Here is a 15,736-nt window from a genome sequence, read left to right on the forward strand (position 1 = left end):
CCCCTCAGTAGACAGAGCTGTCAAGCAGAACCTCTCTGGAGATAGGGCCAGAGGCAAAGCTGAGGAGGAAAGGAGAGTGGGTAGGCATGTAGGCTCCATGCAGAGGTTTTATAGGTCTCTATCCTTCACCCATGTTCTCCCAACTCTAGACAAGGAGTTGAGCTTTTCTGCTTATTCTGATTCCTGGTTACAGTTGGTTGGATATGTGGTTTGTTTTTGTTTTTAAAGGTACTTGGTGCTTACCCTTTACTGCTTTATTGACATTGCTAGCAGATTCTGTAAGAAGGCAGCCTCAAGCTAGGTTAGTACAGTTACAATGGAAATACTTTGGAGCTAGAGTAAACAGAAAGGCCTTCAGATGTGTGTGTGTGTGAGAGAGAGAGAGAGAGAGAGAGAGAGAGAGAGAGAGAGAGAGAGAGAGAGAGAGAGAGAGAGAGAGGGAGAGATCTGTGTATGAGATTACAAAGAGCTTAAAATTTCTTACTTCCTTAAGACAGGGTCTTTTTGGTTTAGAAGCTCACTATTTTGTTTAGGTTGGCTGGCCAACAAACTTTCAGCATCTGCCCATTTTTACATTGGGGTTCTATTCATGCACAGCAATGCACATCATTTTTACATGGGTGCTGGAGTGGTCTATCTAATTCAGGTCTTTAATGCTTGCACAGCAAGTACTCTTACCCATTGAGTCATCTCTAGGATTCCTTGCATGACACAGCTAAACTTACTCCTTTACTTGGTTCCCTTAGTCAGGATATATTAGGTTGCTCCTCATTATAAAGACTAATTAGAGATTAGAGTGGTACCTCATTTGTTGTTCTTGTAGAGGACCCTGGTTTGATATAGCATCTACATGCTTACAAACACCCATAACTTTGATTTCAGAGGTTCTGACAACATCCTTCTCTGACCTTCAGAGGCACCAGATGTACACATTGTACACATATATACATATACATGCAGGCAGAACAATCACATATAAAAATAAAATAGTGTTTTTTAAAAGGAGACATGTGGCACATACCTTTAGTCCTAGCACTTGAGAGGCAGAGACAGTCCAGTCAGTCTGGTCTATCTGGGCTGGGCCCTTCCTTGCCAATCATTAATAAGAAAATTCCCTGTAGACTTGCCTACAGGCATCAGACGGCAATCTGATGGAGGTAGTTGATCAGTTGAAGTTCTTCTTCCCTGACAAGTCTAGCTTGTATCAGGTTGACAGAAGAACAGCCAGGAAGGATACAAAAATTACCCAAGAGAAAGTATCTTAGATTGGATTTTATTGCTGTGAAGAGACACCATGACCACAACAACTCAGGAAAAAAGCATTTAATGTATCTGGCTTACAGTTTCAGCTGTTTAATACATTATTATTATTATTATTATGGAGGGAACATGGCAAGAGGTAGGCAGACATGGTGTTGGAGATGTAGCTGAGAGCTACATCTGGATCTGCAGGTAGCAGGAAGAAAGAGCCATTGGAACTAGCTTGGGCTTTTGAAAACCCTAAAGCTCCCAGCCCCACCCCCAGTGACACACTTTCTCTAATAAGGCCATACCTCCTAATCCTTCTCAAGTAGAGCTACTCCCTGATGACCAAGCATTCAGATATATAAACCCCATGGGGCCATTCTTGCTCAAACCACCACAGTCACTATAGCCTCTTACCTTCACCTTTTCTGTTATATTTTTCTTGTGATGAGTGGAGTGGAGTGTAGTCAGCACCCTCTCCTAGGGGCTTCCATGTTCTTGTTTGTCCTAGTGTACTTGAGTTGGGCTAGGACTATTTTTCCTGAGTTTAGTCATTGAAGATCTTTGAGCATGGAGGTCTGGTGCCTGGATCTATGACATATTCCATATTGCTTTTTACCCAAATTCTAAAGTCGTATGTAGGGAGAAATCGACATAGGAACAGAGCTGGCACCTCTCACACTACATCTTCCTTGTGTTACTCTGTCCTTGTGGGAGCTACAGAAAAGTACAACCAGACATCATTATGTGAGAGACTGCTCTAGAAGGCTGTTGGGCTTCTCTAAGCCCAGTTTGAATCCTTTGTAGTATCTCCTGTTACTAAATGTGGCTTCTAGGGAGGGAGACTTGAGATCTGGAATAAGCCTTGATGGCCACTGGACTTGGGTTTCCATGACAATACCAGTATCAATACCAGGTAGGGTGCAGCTCCCTACCACAGTAGGAACAGCATGCTTGGATTTATGTCTTCCTCCTGGAAGTCTGCACCTGAAGCAAAACTGACTCCCCCTGAATTGACTGGGTATGGGTGGGGTGGGTGCTTTTCATTCTTTCCCTTGCATTCTAAGCCATTTAGTTGGGATAAAATGTCAGCCAAGAGGTCTATATCATCATCATCATCATCATCATCATCATCATCATCATCATCATCATCATCATCATCTCCTCTTTCTTTTCTTCCTCCTTTTTTTTTTTTTTTTTTGTTGAAACAGGGCCTCTCTACATAACTCTGGAACTCCCAGACCAGGCTGGCCTTGAACTCAGAGATACCTTCTCTCTGCCTCCCAAGTGCTAGGATTAAAGGCCGTTTCATGGTAGAATGTATCTTCTTGTTCTGAAGTTTTTACTTAACTATGCTATCATCACACCTAGTAAAATTAATGACATTTTTTAATATTGCCCAATACAAATCTATATTCAAACTCTCTTAATTACATTAAGAAGTCTTACGGTGGGCCTCTTATTTTTATTGTTTATCTTTATTTTGAAGCAATGTCTCATGGAGCTCTGGCTAGCCTCTAATTCACTCTGTAGCCTAGGCAGGCCTTGAATTCCTGATCTTCTTGCCTCTACCAAGTTTGAACTGTATCCTATTGGGAACATTTACATAAATCATATATAGCATTGATCTACTTTCTTTTCTTTTTTCTTTGTTATTGTTTGGTTTTGTTGAAACAGGTTATCAACAGTGTATAACGAAGACTGTCCTAGAATTTGTGGCAGTCCTGCCTTCATCTCCCAGGTTATGAGACCTTTGGCATTAACTACATGGCTGTTAACAGTCTATGACAGTATGCTTTCCACTCCACCCCACCTGTGTCATTTGCTTTCTTGGTGTTTTTTCCTAGACTTGCCAGGTATGCCAGATGCTGCTACCCAACCAGTGTAGTTTCTGTGCACACCAGCGGATCCATGCACACAAGTCCCCCTACTGCTGCCCGGAGTGTGGGGTCCTCTGTCGCTCTGCTTACTTCCAGACGCACGTAAAGGAGAACTGCCTGCACTATGCCCGAAAAGTGGGCTACAGGTGGGTGCTCCTAGCCGACTGTCCTGCTACTGCCCAGTGGCCGGTCCTTTCACTAGGCTGAAACTTGTTTCATACTGAGATTTTGTTTTTGAGAACTCACTGTGTTTTGGAGGAGGGGTGGTTGGGAGGTTGCTGGTGAGATGGCTCAATGTTACCCAATGATGAGCTATTGACCTAAGTGAAGCTATGACTTCACCCACATGCTACCAGGAGAGAAACAACTCCTGTACACCCATGTCATAGCGCATGTACTTTGCATATACAAATAGACACAGTCAATTAGTAATTCAATATAGAACCCAGTAGGGCAATGGGAAGATGGGTTACTGGATAAAGCATTTGTCACACAAGTGAGGACCTAAGTTTAAGTTTCAAGATCTCTATAAGATTGGGCATAGTAGCATGTGTTTTGTTTTGTTTTTTTTTTTTTAAGATTTATTTATTTATTATATCTGAGTACACTGTAGCTATCTTCAGACACACCAGAAGAGGACATCAGATCTCATTACAGATGGTTGTGAGCCACCATGTGGTTGCTGAGATTTGGACTAAGGACCTGGAAGAGCAGGCAGTGCTCTAACCACTGAGCCATCTCTCCAGCCCCAGTAGCATGTATTTGTAATTCTAGTGCTTTTGTGATGAGATGGGTGGGGATAGGAAAAGCCCTGGAAGCTTGTAGCAAGATAGTTTGGTATATATAACAGTGAACCACAAAGAAACCCTATCTAAGGTAGAAAGCAAGTTCTGACACCTAAGGTTGCTTTCCAATCTCCACACTCATACTTTTACATGATTACACTGTGACTGACATACATATACCTTCATACTGACACACAAATGCACACGCACACACACATACACACACACACACACACACACACATACACACACAACTAAATAGGACAAGCATGTTGGCTAATAGGCATGAGATTTAGTTGAGTTTGTAGAGTGCTTGCCTAGCATGCTTAGAAATCTCAGATTTGGTTTCTAACACCATAATAGGAGGTCGAGATAGAAAGATCAAGAGTTCAAGGCTAGCCTGAGCTACCAGAGACTTGCCTCAAAAAACAAATGAAAGCAATGCTGGCTGGTCGGTGGACAGACAGTTCTGTTTTATAGAGGAAAGGGAGGGCATGAGAGAGAATTAGTTTTTTAGATGCTAAATATTAAAGCCAATCATGGTAGCCTTAATCCCATTGCTCAAGGCAGAAGTACTTGGATCTCTGAGTTCAAGGCCAGCCTGGTCTGCAAAGGCTCCGGGGCAGCCAAGATTACACAGAGAAACCCTGTCTCAAAAAATCAAAGGAAAAAAAAGGTTAAATATTAAACCAAGAGTAATATTCTTGTAATCCTGGGAGTTCCAGACCAGCCCGGTCTACAGAGCGAATCCCAGGACTGCTAGGGCTACCCAGAGAAATCCTGTCTCAAAAAAACAGACAAGTGAACAAACAAAGAAAAAACAAAACAACAAAGAAATCCTTTTTAAAAAAAACAAAACAAAAGCTCCCAGAACCTTTTAAACTCTGACTTACGTTTATACAGCTAATCCTAAAATCAAATCCAATCTAATAGCAATTCATTCAATACCAAAATATTTAGGAAGATGTGTTTTCTTTTTTCTTCATCTTGGATTTTTGTTGTTTTGAGACAGGGTCATGTTATATGGCTCTGGGTGGCCTGGAACTTGCTATGTAGATCAGGTTGGCCTGGAACTTGCTATATAGATCAGGTTGGCCTTGAACTAAAAAAGATTTGCCTGAGTCTTCCTTTGCCTCTGTCTCTTCTTCCCAAATGCTGGGACTAAAAGTGTATACAGCCATGTGCAGCACCAAGATACTTTAATCTTTCCTCTCCTAAATTCTAGAGCTTGAACCCAAGGCTTCAGTGTTACTCAAGTACTCTACTGCAGAGATGCCTCAGTCTGTCTTTGACTTGTCCATTCTAGAGATTCTCAGTGGCACAGATGGGTTCCCAGCTTCAAGCTTACATTCTTTACCTATGCACCTAGCATTGTCCTCTTCTTTAAGTGAACACATAGGAGTAAATACGGATGCCAAACCCCAACTCTGTGCTTAACTTTCTAAGGTTCCGAAACACCGTTTTCCAAAGCAACTCTACCATTGTAAATTCCTACGTGCAGAGTATGAAGTTTTTATCTGTCTTTGCCAATATTTGTTACTAAGTCTCTTGTTAGATACATGATTTGTGGATATTTCTTCCCATTCTTTTGGTGAAAATACTATTTAATAATTTCTAAAAAAGATAACTATGCTCCGTTTTACTGAGTGCTTCTACAATGTTACAGTATTTAGTTTATATTTTTTTACTTTTTCTGACTTTTTTAAGGCAATGATAAAAATATTATACATTGCATATATGTATTATATAATTTTGTTATATAAATGTACATTTATATATATTAAATTTTATAGATATTAAAAATTTTTTAAAACTTTTTTTGATAATTTTATATGTGTGTATAAGTGTTTTAGTTAATCCTTTCCTCCCATTTTTAGTTTTTCTCTTTTTTTTTCCCTTTTCTTTTTTTCTGGAACTCACTCTGTAGACCAGGCTGTCCTCAAACTTGTCTAAGTGTTAGGGACAAAGGTATGCGCCATTACCACCTGGCCTTTTCTCCTATTTCTATCAGCCTCTGTATCCCATCCTTCCATCTCTTTTTCAGAGTTACATGACTTGGTTTTATCCTATGACCTATTTAGTTTAACCAGGATCAGGGTCATCTGTGTGAGCATTTGAATGGAACTGTCCATTGATTCTGTCTGGTAAAATCACCAATAGCCAGCTGAAGGCAATGACTTCCTCTCTTCCTGAATTTCTCAGTAACAAATAGTTCAGCAATGAGGGACATGCCCCACCCCCACCCCTCCCTCCATACCTGTGTAGAGGAGCCCATTTTTATGTAGACCCCAGCACCAGCACCTGACGCTGTGAGTTCCTGATGGCCATGGCTGTGTCTTGAACAGCAGATGGCATTTCACAGCTCTTTTCCATACATTTCAACTATTAGATTCTCTTTTAAAATTTGGTTTTATTATTTTTTAATTTATTATGGTTGTTTGTCTGCATGTATGTTTATGAACCATGAGTATTCCTGGTATCCACAGATGGCAGAAGAGGGTGTCAGATCCCCTGGAACTAGAGTTATGGATGGTAGTTAGTGTCATGTGGGTGCTGAGGACCAACCTTTGGAAAAGCAGCCAGTGCTCTGTAAGTGCTGAGTCATCTCTGGCCATGTTTTAGTCTTCCTGCCCTCTTCCACAAATGTATTAGAATTTTAAAACAATCTGTCCTTTAAAAAAAAAATTGGAATGTGATTAATGATGTCATAAAAAAGCAAGATTATACTATTTAAATAGTATATTATTTTTATTGCTAATAATTAAAAAGTAAAATAATCTACACTTATTTTCTTTAAAAATTTTATTTTCACAACATATAATTATAAGATTGTCCTTTTTCTTTTTTGGAATGTAGCTATAAGAATGGAAATACTTGCGTGCATGGTATATGTGTGTGGAGGCCTGTGTACAACTTTTGGGGCTTTGTAGTTTCCTGCCATTTGGGTTCTGAGAATCGAACTCATGTCAAGAGTTGGTAGCAAGAATCTAGACCTGCTGAGTCCTCTTGCTGGCACGGAACTGAATTTGTAATATAATTTTATTAACTTAAAATTTAACATCTTTCACACCTAGAGCTACACAGAGAAACACTGCCTCAAAAAACCACAAAATAAATAACTACAGTTTAACAGCCATATTACATTGCAGCTACAGAGCAGTTCTCGAGCACAGCGAGAGTGCTTGCTGGTCTCTCCAGGTTGACTGTTTGAATGGAGTGCTCACTGCAGTGTATGTCACACCCCTGTTACAGTGGTAAAAGTTCTCTACAACTTCCCTTTGAAATTCCCCTTGTACTTCTGTGTTTTCACCCTTCTAGCTGGTAACATTCTCCTTCCTCTCTGTTCCTATCAGCTTCTCTCTGGAGGTTTATAGGATGGCCAGTCTGGGGCCGTACCTCTACCAGGTATGAGCTTCAGCTCAAGGAGTCTTGTACATTCACTTTGTACAGATAGTAGCAAGCATAATATTAGGATGTGTGTGCAGAGGCTGCAGCCTATGGGCTGGAATGAGGGAGAAGAGCCTTGAGGTGACTCTCTTCTTGCTGCCATCCCTCTTCCAGCATCTCACCTGAGTCTAACTCACCCCCATCTTTGTTGTCCAGGTGCATCCACTGTGGTGTCATCCACCTGACTTTGGCCTTGCTGAAAAGCCACATCCAGGAGCGACACTGCCAGGTTTTCCACAAGTGTGCATTCTGCCCCATGGCCTTCAAGACTGCCAGTAGTACGATGGACCACAGTGCCACCCAGCACCCCACCCAGCCCCACAAACCCTCCCAGTGAGTGCAGCTGCAGGACCAGTAGGCCCTGTGGGGCAGAGAGGGTGGCCTGAATGTTGCAAGGGTGGTACAAGGATGGGTTGGGGAGCTGATGCTGTGGAGGGATGTGGAGTCTCTTGAGGACATCCCAAGGCAGGAAAAGATGAACACTGGCTCAGGCTAGCGGATCCCCAAACTTCACTCTGGTTCAGAGAGAGCAGAGACAGGAGAGAGGGGCTCTTTGATTCTGCCAGCAGCGCCCTGGTTACCTCATACCTCTGGGGCTTATTTTGTCAGGCTAATTTATAAATGCTCCTGTGAAGTGGTCTTCAATAAGAAGAGGCACATTCAACAACATTTTTACCAGAATGTCAGCAAGACACAAGCAAGTGTCTTCAAGTGCCCTGAGTGCCCACTCCTGTTTCTGCAGAAGCCAGAATTAATGCAGCATGTCAAGGTGAGGTACCTTGGGAAGAAGTGACGTGCCTCGGGCCAGGGGTGTGACTCTCTGCATCTTTTCCCTTGCCTAGTCAGTAATCCCTCTCCTGATCCCCAGAATACCCACGGTGTTCCCCGGAACGTGGAGGAGCTGTCAAGCCTCCAGTCTTCAACAGACACAGCTTCTAGCCGCCCTGGTTCTCGAGCTCCCACTGAACCCTCAGCTACAAACGTAGCCTCTAGAGGCAGCTCCCTGACTGCTGGTCGTTGGGGCCGGCCAGAAGCTCACCGCAGGGCTGAAGCAAGGCCCCGGATGAGGAACACTGGTTGGACCTGCCAGGAGTGCCAGGAGTGGGTTCCTGATCGGGAGAGTTATGTGTCCCACATGAAAAAGAGCCACGGTCGGGTAAGTGTAGCCACATGCCACTGTGCAGCACTGGAATTCTTGGGCTTTGTCTTGTGAAGCTGGGATCCTCTTATGTGATAACCTCTCAGGTTCCTGGTGCTTTGGGCAGGCTGGGTACTATAGATCTTAAGGTCTTGATGGTGTCCTATCTGGTCATATCATCTAAAACAAACTTAGGATCCTGATGCTTTGGGACTTGTTTTCTCTTTCCTTAGACACTGAGGCGGTACCCATGCCGGCAGTGTGAACAGTCTTTCCACAACCCTAGCAGCCTGCGAAAACACATTCGCAACAACCATGACACAGTAAAGAAGGTCTACACTTGTGGGTGAGTCTGGAAGGGGAGGGGAAAAGCCTGAAATTCACAAAGCTTTGCCTGTGGCATCACTGGAGCTCTTCTTGCTATGAGATCCAGAGTCTAAAGCAAGAAGACACCAGCTAAGTGAGAAATCTTGCAAGCCAGGAGCCAGCTTCCAGGGCAGCTCATTATTCATTCCTTTCGGTTTCCAGCCCTGGGTTTGTTTCACTGGGAACAATGAAACAAATGTCTGAGAGTAGAGATGGTGATGTGACAGATGACAGTGCTCTGGCCCTTCTTACTGACCACTGGCCTACCACTGGGCCCTCTGGATTGTGTTGGGTTGAGGGCTTAGTGTCAAGTGTATAAGCATCTAGCCTGCTATCTCTGCTCCCTTATCCATCTTTACTGGTTTGATTAATTGGTCTATCTACTCACTTAGTTTTCAGTCCTGGTATTTGTGAGAAACACTGGGGAACTCTGGGGTTTCACCTACCTCCTCAAACGTGCTCTTGCAGGTACTGCACCGAGGATAGCCCCAGCTTTCCTCGGCCCTCCCTCCTGGAGAGCCACATCAGCCTTATGCACGGTATCAGAAACCCTGATTTGAGCCAGACGTCCAAAGTCAGACATCCAAGTGGACATTCCCCTCAGGTGAGTGTGGGATCACTGCTATGAACTGGCTGCCCAGTGAGGCCTGGGTCTGGAAAGTTTAAAAGGGGCTTCAAGAGCCCAGTAGTAGTTGTGACCATGGAGCTAGCAGAGTGTACCCAATGTGGCCACTATTTTTGTGTGTCCCATTAGGACACTAAACATAAGAAGAAAACAGGAGCAAAGATCCATGGGGAACCCATCAGTCTTTTGCTGCTGTAACCTGACTTCTCCTTTCTCAAAATCCAGTGAGTCAGGCAAGCAGAGCTACCTTGTCAAGGAAGGATTATTACTTCTGCTGCACTAGCTATGGGAAGAATCCGATCTAAAACCCTCTCTGCTGGCCCCTTGCTTCCTTCCCTTGTTCCTGTTGCATGCCCCTTACCGATTCTGGTGAGCTTCTAGAGCAGCCTGATTGCCCTGTGCTGCAGATTCTCCCCCAGTGTGGCATAGGCCAAGTGCTCTGAGGAGGACTCAGTAGGTCTGGGAGCTACCTGGAGGTCATGGGCTATCTTGAAACTGTTGGCTATTCGTGGGATGGATAACTAGCAGAAGCTTTTGCACACAGAGTAGGTAGAATATCAATTGCTTTGTTTTCTTTCTTTTTTTTTTGATCAGCACCAATACATGAGAACATATACAATCTTCCTTCCCTTCAATGCTGCACATGCTCTTCGACACAGTTCTGCTCTAGGTTAGAAGAAAGAAGCTGCTGTGTTTGCTGACATGGGGACAAGTTTCAGCATACATTATTAAGTACAAAAGTGTAGGGTGAGAGAAGTGCACAGGAGCAATGACCTGTGGTCACTTGGCAGCATTCTTCTTGTAACTTTCTAAGCATGCATGAGATGTTTCTTGGAGGGATTATAAAACCCAGGAGCCCTAGTTTGTTCTCTTATTGGTAGGATAAAGACTATAGGCAAAAACAATTTTGAGAAGAAAGACTTTATTGCAACTTATAGTTTATAGCACCAAGCATGCACATGGTGTGCATACATACAAGCAGGTGAAACACTCACACATGAAAGAAAGTAGATAAATCTGTCCCTAGAACCCACAGTGGAGGGAGAAAAAAAAAAAAAAAAAAGACTCCCCAAAAGTTGTCTTCTGACTTCTGCCTGAGTCCCATGGTACTTGTTGAGCAGAAGGTGCAGGTGAGCTTGTCCTCATCTCTGCTTACACTTTTCTTTCAGGTGAACCATCTGAAAAGACCTCTCAGCAGAATGGCAGATGCTCCAGACACTAGCAATGGCACGACTGTTTCCTCCACCAAAAGGCACAAGTCCTTGTTCCAGTGTGCAAAGTGTACCTTCGCCACAGACTCAGAGCTTGAGTTCCAGAGCCACATACCTCAGCACCAGGTGGACAGCTCCACAGCCCAGTGTCCCCTCTGTGGCTTGTGCTACACATCTGCCAGCTCCCTCAACCGCCACCTGTTCATAGTCCACAAAGTGAGAGACCAGGAAGAGGGGGGAGAAGAAATTGTGGAGGTGAAGGTGGAAGCCACAGACTCAGAGGCATGCTCTGGAGAGGAGGTGGCCATGGAGAATAGAGAGAATGGGCTGGAAGAATGTGCCAGGGAGCCTTTGGTGGCTGACCAAAGGAGGTCACTAGGCCTGGCTGTGAATGAAGACAGTGCCCAAGACCCTCAGAATCAACCACAGGCCTCTCAGGACCAGAACAGCCATGCACTATCTCCTCAGGTGTGACCAGGGGCTTTGTAGCCATCAGTCGGGCTGTGGCACCCTCCACCTGCTGTGCAGACCGTGGGAAACAAACAGCTCTACCCCAGTGTTTGTGTGGCCACTGTGCTGTGGAGCAGTGTCTATTCTGAGCTGTGGGTTCCGGATGTCCCCTAGCCCCAGAAAATGTGGGGTCACCCAGAATTCCTCACAGCTCTGAATTTGCTTCTGTTATTTATGGCTTAATGCTGCTTCTTGATACCCCAGTTCTCATCCATATCCTTCCAGCCCCAGGCTACTTAGATAGTGCAGCCCCAATGCTGTCAACTCAGCTTCCAACCTCTCAGTAGCTGCGCTCTGGGCTCCCTACCTGCTGTCTTCATCTGGAGACACCTCGGAGCTCTCTTTCCTGCCTCAGACCCCAAGAAGGAAGGGAATGAAGGGTGCTGGCCATTCCTCTGGGAACTCTGCCCAGCCTGGCTTGGTGAGGTCCCTTGCTCACCCTTTCCTTCCTGTCTTCTTTCTGTGATTCTTTCCCCCAGACACATTCTGAGGACTTAACTCTGATCATGTCTCTGTGGGTGGGAGAAATGGCAGTACACTCCTGTTTGGACCTGAGAGAAGCATGAAGTATGGCCAAGGCAGGCAGGTGCCAAGAGCCACATCCTCTTTGGGGCTGGGGTGGGTCTTCCTTCTGCTGCTGTCCTGCAGTCCCTGACAGGTGGGGTGTCGGGCACACAGACATTGGGGTATTTGTATTTTTGTTCCTGTGCCATTAGAGATGCTGCTGCCGCAGGCAGGCCAGCCCTTCCTCCTCTCAGCTACACTCTTGTTGCTCAGACTATATTTCAATAAAAAATCTTCTTACCATGCAGGTAGGCTCTTGTATTCCTCTTCTGGTGAGCTAGCCCTTCCCTGCTCCACCTGAGACTCTTCCCAGACAGCCCTGACTACCCCATCTGAAGGAAAACAGCATGTTCTGCTGCCCATGGGAGCTCTAGGTTCTGGAGCCTATGCTTGGGAAACCAGGAGTTCTATACATCTTGGTTCTCTGGAGAGTTCTAAAGGAGCAGGGAGGGGGGTGGCAGTACTGGTCAGGAGCCACCTCCAAGGACTCTGGCTTGGCAGCATTAGCCTTAAGGTCTATTGATATTCTCTGGGCATCTTTCCATCAAAGAGTTTTCAACCCAAGAGATTCTTGGTGAGGGATGAAGAGAAGAAATTCTGGACATTCACACAACATTCAGAGACTGCTATTGCTACAGCAAATCCAGACTTGGTGGAATTGGGATTAGATGAGATTGGGCCTGTCCAAGCACAAGGGGCAAGTTGTAGGAAGGTGTTCTTGGACCCAACAGGCCTGGGCTAGGCCCTGTAGCACAGAGAAGGGGTGCTGGCTGAGTTCCTAGGCTTGATCTTTCAAGGGAGGCATGAATACCAATTAGGAATCAAGTTGGATAAATATGCATGACCTTTTCACAATTGAAGACTTTTTTTTTCTTGCTCTATCAAATGCCAAATTTTAGTGAAAGGCAATGGCAGTGGGAAAAGTTAGTGCTTACCTCAGTTCCAGAGAGGCTCTGCTGTACACACCACGTTAATGAGCATTCTTTCTGGAAGGCCTCCACTTCCCTGCTTTCCCAGCAGTGGAGGAAAACAAGCCCTGCTGAGTGGGTCCCAAGCCAGCCACTGTCTCTTTCCCAGTCCCTTCACACCCTGCTTTCTCTTCAGACCCCATCCAGTCTTCACCTCATACTAGTCTCCCCAGGGTTGGGAGCCTCTGCACCCCAGATCATTCATGAGAACAGGTTCTTAACGGGGTGAAAAGAGGGCTTCGAGCTGCATGGCTGCATTTCTCTCCACTTGGAAACCATGGGAGCTGAAACAAAGAAGGTGGAGAACGTAAGGGTGAAGCCAGTGGCCTCATCAGATCCAGCGTCTTGGAATAGTAGAATAGGACCTGCTATGGGAAGCCTGAACCATGGGCTGAGTTCTTGCTGCCCTTATCCATCATCCTCATGGGCTCCTCTCATTCAAAGCAGAATTAGGAATCCCCATCCAGCTCCTTCAAGGCTTTCATGAGGTCATTCATGAGTGTTCAAGCACTCTAATTTCCAGGCTATTGTGTGGATGGGGGGTTCTGTACTTGTGGACCAGGAGGCACAGGAGGGGTTCCGTTAGGAACTGGCCAGTTTACTTATCCATTATTCAGTGATAGTGGAAGATCACATTTCCAGCCCTGCTCATGTCCAGCATCTTGTTTAACTCTTACCAGGGACTTTTCACTTAATCCTCACAAGGATCTCAGCTACCCTCCTATTTTACAGAGGCAAAAAAAAAAAAGAAAGAAAAAAAAAAGGCCTTAGGTTAAATGACAGATATGTTGGGCTACCTGTGATGATGGTGCTGAGTCAAACCTTTGCTGCCTTAGTGACAGGGCTGCTCTGGCTGCTGCCAGCCTGTCAGCAGCGTGGACCCATCCAAAGCCCACCCTTCTAGTTTCCAAAAAGGCAGGGTGCCCCTTAATGTCAGATCCTCCAGTGCCTTGTCACCCCAAGGAGGGCCCTGTGTTTACACATGCGGTGTCCCTGACATTGGCTCTCACTGGGGTTTACATTCCATCTGAAGACCCATCATTTCTGGAGCACACTCTAGAAGAGGTTACCTAACTCCTGGGGAACACACGGTTCCCTCCGAGTCTCTCCTGATTGCTCGTGACAGTTTTTAGTGCACTAGTTGTCATCCGAGGACAGATCCTTCCCCTGCAGTGGATGCTCTCCCGACCAAGCTAGACTAGATTTGCTGCCCTCTAGAAACTACCATCTGGATACTAGGAGGCTTGACAAATGACTAGTATTTACTCCTTAACTGCTTTGTCTCTGTAAAATGATATGCTGAATTACCGTGGACTAATTGTTGTAAAGAATTTGCCTCTTATGTAAACAGTCTGGGTTTTAAAAGTTTAATGGTTGTGTTGTGGCCCATCCTAGAATTTCCACATTTTGCCTTGCCCCAGGCTGAGGAACTTTTGTCCTGTATGCCATTGTACATTCAACACCAGGTATTTTTAAAACCTTTTTTTTTTTTTTTTTTTTTTTTTTGGTTTGGAAAAATAGATACATACACATTTGACCACATAAGGCATTCAACAGTACAAATGAACATACAATAAAAAGTAAAGTTCTTGGTGGAGGTCAGCTTCCAGTGCCCTCGCCAGAATTCCTCATTGTTATCTCTATCTTGTGTATCCTTTCAGAGCAATTCTATGCATTTATGAGTTTATAAATATGTATATTTATATATCTATTTTTAATACAGACAGTAGCATTCTATACGTCATGTTCTGAAGCTTGCTTTTTTTCCCCACTTACGTAGTGTTATAGAGGTTGTTCAAAACTTAAGACACTGGATCAGTATAACTTTTTAGAACTTCTGGTTTTTGCATCCAGAGGTGATTTGCATCCAGGTGTATGGATGAGAGCATGAATGTGTGCATGAATGAATACATCGGACTCAACTACTAATATAACCACAGAGCTCTCGGGCTGGCCGAAACAAGATCAGACCTTCTAGATTCTAGAATATGTCCTTTGTCTTCTCCAAGACTGCCACTCACCTTCTTGAGCACACACACAGCAGCTTAAGCAGGGAGTTCCTCAAGTCCCTGTTTAAAATGCTTTTTTATTGTAAAGTGACAGACTACTAATAGAGAAATGTAAAACACATATTTATAACCCCATCCTTTTAGCAAGGCAGTTACCAACTTCTATCACCTTATAGTCCTTTGGTATATTCGTAATTAAATTTATAGTATAATTAGAATTATAGTCAAGGTTGTGAATGTCCTGGATTATTGGGCACACTAGACAAGTGTTCAATCACTGAGCTGCCTCCCAAACCTTTTGTTTTGTTTTGTTTTATTCTTTTTATTAAAACAGTCTTGTTTTGTAGCCCAGGTTGCCCCTAAATCCTGCCTCATCTTCCTGAATAATAAGATTATATGTAGGCATGTAGCGCCACACAGAGTTTTCTAATTTTCCTTGGGTGATCTCAGGAGCAGTGTAAGAAAATGGAGAAAAACAATAATTAAAAGTTAGAAATGCAGGGCTGGAGAGGTGGCTCAGCAGTTAAGAGCACTGACTGCTCTTCCAGAGGTCCTGAGTTCAATTCCCAGCAACCACATAGTGGCTCACAGCCATCTGTAATGGGATCTGATGCCCTTTTCTGGTGTGCCTGAAGATAGTGACAGTGTACTCACACACATACATACAATAAATAAATCTTTTTTTAAAAAAGGTCAAAAATGCACCTAGGTGGTGGTGACAGTGGTGGCCCATGCCTTTCGTCCGTCCCAGCAGAGGCAGGCAGCTCCTGAGGTCAGCCTGATCTACAGAGTTAGTTCCAAGACAACCAAGGCTATACAAAGAAACTCTGTCTTCAAAACCAAACAAAAACCCTCACAGATATGCTAGTTCTTGATTCCTGTTGTTTGATAGTATTTGGACTCAGGTTCTCTTACCTCCTGATGATGAGGTTGCTTTGTGTCTTTGGGTGTCTTGAACAGGCTTAATTCTACTCACCCCACTGATGCT

At 44.4% G+C, this 15,736-nt stretch overlaps 1 protein-coding gene across 1 annotated transcript in view; it reads left to right on the forward strand.

Moving 5' to 3' along the window:
* Window positions 1–14,394, forward strand: part of ZNF592 (zinc finger protein 592) — a 29,870-nt gene extending 15,476 nt beyond the window's left edge. Inside the window, exons 3-9 of the mRNA XM_080914844.1 lie at window positions 3,093–3,271; window positions 7,514–7,690; window positions 7,967–8,126; window positions 8,226–8,513; window positions 8,729–8,841; window positions 9,330–9,465; window positions 10,656–14,394. Coding sequence (XP_080770970.1) covers window positions 3,093–3,271; window positions 7,514–7,690; window positions 7,967–8,126; window positions 8,226–8,513; window positions 8,729–8,841; window positions 9,330–9,465; window positions 10,656–11,171 — 1,569 coding nt within the window. The 3' untranslated portion in view covers window positions 11,172–14,394. The remainder of the gene's footprint in view (window positions 1–3,092; window positions 3,272–7,513; window positions 7,691–7,966; window positions 8,127–8,225; window positions 8,514–8,728; window positions 8,842–9,329; window positions 9,466–10,655) is intronic.
* Window positions 14,395–15,736: the final 1,342 nt, after the last annotated feature.

This window comes from Micromys minutus, assembly GCF_963924665.1.
Source record: "Micromys minutus genome assembly, chromosome: 3".
Taxonomy (NCBI): domain Eukaryota; kingdom Metazoa; phylum Chordata; class Mammalia; order Rodentia; family Muridae; genus Micromys; species Micromys minutus.